The following is a 5,562-nucleotide window of genomic DNA, read 5'->3' on the forward strand; positions in this document are numbered from 1 at the left end:
ATCTACATGGTAATTTCGTCACTTGAATGAGAGACTCGGTATTTTGAGAGACTCGGTATTTTCGAGTAAATACATCCAGTTTTTTAAATACATACAACTTATAAAATTACCATATAGATGATATTATATACCCGTACGTATTCATATCGTAAACATTAGACATTCATACATTTAAATAGGATAGTGCACAAAGCACCTCACTCCCATTTTCGTATATATTTATCTTTTGTTGTTCTCAACGCATACTTACGAAACAGCGCCCAGCAAAACCTCGTAACGGGCTCCGTAATAACGTCTGATACTGTGAATACGAAACTTATAAAAACGGCTACGTCATATTTCTATAAACGTTCTGTCGTAATCGCATTTCGAAATAACTTTTCTCCTACATTTCCGTGTCGAAACATGAGAACGTAATTGTTTATCGATTTCTCCTGTGTATACCCTCAGGGCCCACAATCACTGGAACCTAAGAGATTCTTCATTGTTAACACGCATAATGGGAGTTAAATATTTGCTAATGAGAATTGATCACCGCGTTTAAACGTTAAGCGAGATAACAACGTTTCATTGAATATTTTTCATAGGTCGATAAAGCCGCATCGGTTTATACGTGTTTTTCACGCGTACCCGCCAAATAGTGTACCTTCCGAGACTTCTACCCCGTACAGACTGCAAAATTTGATCCTACATTAAACTAGTCCGGGCCAAGCGCTCGTCAAATCGTAGCGTACAGATACAAAATTTGATCCTACATCAAATGAGTCACGGGTTGACTGTGCATGCTCAGTTCAGCTCGCTACGTCGCCCCGCAGACAGCTACTGTACTTTTACGTGAGTTAAATAAGGTTATGCGCATGCGTATTGCGAAATAGCACAGGATTTGGCCCGCGTGTTGCGTACAGACACAGCTTGGAGCGGGTTAACTTATCCCGGGCCAAGTTATCCCGGGCTTGACCCTCCTTTATTTGCGCGGCCATATTGGTGCGGGCCAGCGCGTATTTGGAGCGGGATATAGCGTGTACACACTGCAAAACGACGCGCGCCTGGCCCGGACCAGTTTGATGTAGAATCATTGCTTATTAGTTACCAAGCAGCGTTTCTTTTGAATACTCATATCGCAACGCCGATTGGCTAGGGATATATCTATCAATCACTCCAAGCAGATAGGTAAATAAAAATAAAATTGTTAATATGTAGAATATTATATTCATTAATCACACAGAGGTCCACGGAATCGGAGCGTGCATAGGGCCTACGGAATCGGACGGAAACGGAACTCGGAATTGAACGGAATGTCGGCTCACACGACCCTGGAGCCGGCTGGCGGTGGTCTCCATGGAGACGCGTCTGTCGCCATGACACCGCCAGACTTCACAGTCGATGAGAATCGCGCCGAGGTGCCAGCACATTGCAAATATCATCGTCAACGTCTGCGAGAAAATATAATGATTCAGCATAATTAGCATATTATCAGGATGGAATAATAACAAACTATATTTTTACTCAATCTTTGTAATAGTAATATATTCACATAAATGTATACAATGTAATATTTACGTAATATGTAATTATACACCACAAATAATAAACACTATATCAATATCAATATTATAAGGTGAATATTTAATAAATATAGTAATAATATACAGTGAATTATGTTTCAATAAAAGGCTAGGCCCCGGCCCAGCCTTCGATCATTCACTATCCTTCACTGCTTCTCATTCACCGATTCTCATCACTATCATTCACTATTTTTCACTGCCTCTCATTCACTGCCTCTCATCACTATCATTCACTATCATTCACTATCATTCACTGCCTCTCATTCACTGATTCTTATCACTATCATTCACTATCATTCACTGTCCCTCATTCACTGTCTCTCATCACTATCATTCACTGCCTCTTATTCACCGATTCTCATCACTATTATTCACTATCATTCACTATCATTCACTATCATTCACTGCCTCTTATTCACTGATTCTTATCACTATCATTCACTGCCTCTTATTCACTGCTTCTCATCACTATCATTTACTATTATTCACTATCATTCACTGCCTCTCATTCACTGCTTCTCATCACTATCATTCACTACCTCTCATTTACTGCCTCTCATCACTATCATTCACTATCATTCACTGCCTCTTATTCACTGATTCTCATCACTATCATTCACTTCCTCTCATTTATTGATTCTCATCACTATCATTCACTATTTTTCACTGCCTCTCATTCACTGCCTCTCATTCACTGCCTCTCATCACTATCATTCATTATCATTCACTATCATTCACTGCCATCATTCACTGCCTCTCATTCACTGCCTCTCATTCACTGCCTCTCATCACTATCATTCATTATCATTCACTATCATTCACTGCCTCTCATTCACTGATTCTCATCACTATCATTCACTATCATTAACTGCCTCTCATTCACTGATTCTCATTACTATCATTCACTATCATTCACTATCATTCACTATCATTCACTATCATTCACTATCATTCACTATCATTCACTGCTGCACGCGTTCAGCCCCGCGGCTGTCTCTACCGGCCCATCAACATCCCGCATCCTTCCCGTTTTCTCTGCTTCTGTAGAGCGCCGATGACATCGTCGTCGCCGGCATTTCCTGTCGTCTGCCAGAAGCGGATAACATGGCGAAGTTCAAACAGAACCTGTTTGACGGAGTCGACATGAGTACAGCCGACGGGAGGAGATGGGAACCGGGTGAGCAGGTGATACGTCTTATCGGCTGGGTTGGACATAGCATGGCGAGTATACTAGCAAGAGACGCGCGGGTCCGTTAGACAGGTGCTCCCGACTCTAATGGAACAAAAAAACACTAACGTCACGATGAGCATATTTTTTTCCGGAAGCAGATCCTCATGGGCAAGCACAGATGCGTTGAAAGACAAATGATGACTTTGGCGTCTTTTCCCTGTTATGTGATTAACCAAGACACAGCGGTGCCTATCGTTTGTGAAAACGGAAATAATTTAATTTAATTTGACATTTACACGGTGTTGTATATCGTATATAATATACTGATTGTTTAGGTATATACGGATTGCCAAGTCGAAGTGCAAAACTAAAGGACATTAGCAAATTCGATGCGATCTTCTTTGGGATTAGCCCGACGGAAGCAAACTGTATGGACCCGCAACTCCGAATTCTACTGGAGGTTACGTATGAGGCCATTGTCGATGCAGGTAGTCTTCATTATGATAGATTTAAATATTTTTATTTATTGCCCTGGTATTAGAAAATATTTACTGTATATATCATATAAATACTGTTACTTTTCTGCAACGGAATTCACTTTGATTGTCTGTTTTTAATGATATTATCGCCTGATATCAATTTAGAGTCGTATAATTAATTTAGATAATTACGGAATAAGTTTCATATGTTATAATCGGGTTTCCTAATGATTTCAGAGTGATTTCATTTTATGACAAATCCAAATTAACCTGCTTACAACGGTTTCCAGTTATTAATTACGTGGCTTAATTAAGCGGCAATGTTAATTACACGGATTTGTCGTAAAATTTAATCACTTTCATTACAGGCTAACGACTGTTGCATGTGAGGGCGACTGTAGCTAACGCACAAGGACCCGTTGTTGGAAATAAAATCAGTTTTACGATTATTGTTAACGTTAAATTGTTCACGTAGACCGGACCTCAATTCGTACTGTGACAGAGGTTCGATCTAAGAGAATAATACCCCGTACAAGTTAATGTTCGAAGGAGAACATTAACGATGCTTCTGTTAGCAGATTACGAGACAAAGTTAATGTTAACGCTAATACCAAGACTGTGATTTTTACCCCGTACAACATTTGTTTCTGATAACAGGGCGCCTGTCCATTAGTAGTGGCTCTCGTCCTCTCTTTCCTTCTTTCTCTTTCTCTCGCTCTCTCTCTCTCTCTCTCTCATTTTTCCTGTCTTTCTCTCTCTCGCTCTCTTTCTCTCTCTTCTTTTTCCTGTCTTTCTCTCTCTCTTTCTCTCTCTCTCTCTCTCTCTCTCTCTCTCTCTCTCTCTCGTTCTTTCTTCCTCTACCCCTCTCTTTCTCTCTCTACCCCTCTCTTTCTCTCCTTCTCTCTCGCTAGGCTGGTCCGTACTTAGTTGGTGCTAAGTCCACGGTTAAACATGGCGTTCACCGAACGAGAATACACGAGATTCGAGCTATAGCGTAGCTCGGTATAATATCAGACATGTAACCCCACTGCCCCCGTCGTCGCAGGCGAACCGGGCTAGCAGTGCTAGTTAGAAGGCGCTATAGTTCGCATTCACACGCACCGCGAACGAATGCGATTCACAATGCGCGACAAACACGAACCCAATGGCGTTCACAATGCGCGACAACACAGAACAATGCGTTCACAAGACAAATCAAATACCGCGGCCAACGTGGTTGCCGATATACGCGGCATAGTTGGTGGCGGAATGATTTCACGCGCTTAAGCAGAGCCGGCGAGCGTTCGCGCTAAGGCAAGCCCGTAGCTACAAGGCGCAGCGTATATTTTAACGCGTGTGAAACGCAACCTTCTGCGCCTCGTGTGAACAGCAGCTAATAGGCGGCGAAGAGAAAAAAGAGCAACGAAAATATCTAAAAGAATCAATCACTAAGCGTATGTATGACCACAGACTAGACATTCTATACATCTCTTCTATGTATCTCTTCTATTTTATATCTAGTCGTCACCCGGCTATTCCTACCGGAAGCAGCCTCGGCGTGCCCATCGTTGGACTTCACGCGACCCGATCGGCAGCGCCCCGCTGGCAGAGCCTCGCAAGAAGACTGCGTGACGGCGTTGAATCCTGTGGATCGCCGACCTTAGTGACGCGCGTGCCAAGATGAGCTTCTACAAATATAGCTACGATTGGCCGGAGTCGACGCCCCGCCATCGCCGTAACAGCACCTCCCGTAGCAGTGCGCTCGAACTAGCAATCGCCCGGCCGGGTACCGCTGAATGCCTGCGTACGCAGAGTCAATCAAGCCATGGCCACACCGCGACGACGGCGACGAAAGCACTTCCGATATAAATATACTGAACAAGAACTTTCGTATGCGACTCTGTCTTACTCGGGCTTCTCCGCCGGCTCCCAATGATCATGGCGTCCGCAGAGTCCCGCACTCACATCGATCTGTGGTGTGTGTTTTTGTGTGTGAATGTGTGTGTGCATGTGTCAGTGTGTAGTGTGTGTGTGGTGTGTGTGTGTGTTGTGCGTGTGCGCGCGCAGGGCGCAAGCAGGTGAGTGTGTGTAGTGTGTGTGTGTGTGTGTTGTGTGTGTGTGTGTGTGTGTGTGTGTGTTGTGTGTGTGTGTGTGTGTGTAGTGTGTATGCCTCTATACCTTATAATTTATATCAATCACTAATGCCACGCCCCAACTAATATCGACCGAGCCCCTGTGTGGTGAGGAACTCTACGCACCCTGCTTCCTTAAAATCCATACTGTGTTGGACTTGGAGTGAAGTGATAGATCCACGTGGGGCCCTACCCGTTGCCGATGCTCATCCGCTGCAAGGCAGAAGCTACCAACA

At 43.6% G+C, this 5,562-nt stretch overlaps 1 protein-coding gene across 1 annotated transcript in view; it reads left to right on the forward strand.

Annotated features, from left to right (window-relative positions):
- The first annotated feature begins 1,295 nt into the window (after nt 1-1,295).
- Nucleotides 1,296-5,562, forward strand: part of LOC106811213 (fatty acid synthase-like) — a 30,974-nt gene continuing 26,707 nt past the window's right edge. The window contains exons 1-3 of the mRNA XM_014814769.1: nt 1,296-1,400; nt 2,613-2,742; nt 3,072-3,224. Of these exons, the coding sequence (XP_014670255.1) occupies nt 1,296-1,400; nt 2,613-2,742; nt 3,072-3,224 (388 nt within the window). The remainder of the gene's footprint in view (nt 1,401-2,612; nt 2,743-3,071; nt 3,225-5,562) is intronic.

Source organism: Priapulus caudatus, unplaced genomic scaffold, assembly GCF_000485595.1.
Source record: "Priapulus caudatus unplaced genomic scaffold, Priapulus_caudatus-5.0.1 Scaffold516, whole genome shotgun sequence".
NCBI lineage: Eukaryota > Metazoa > Priapulida > Priapulimorpha > Priapulimorphida > Priapulidae > Priapulus > Priapulus caudatus.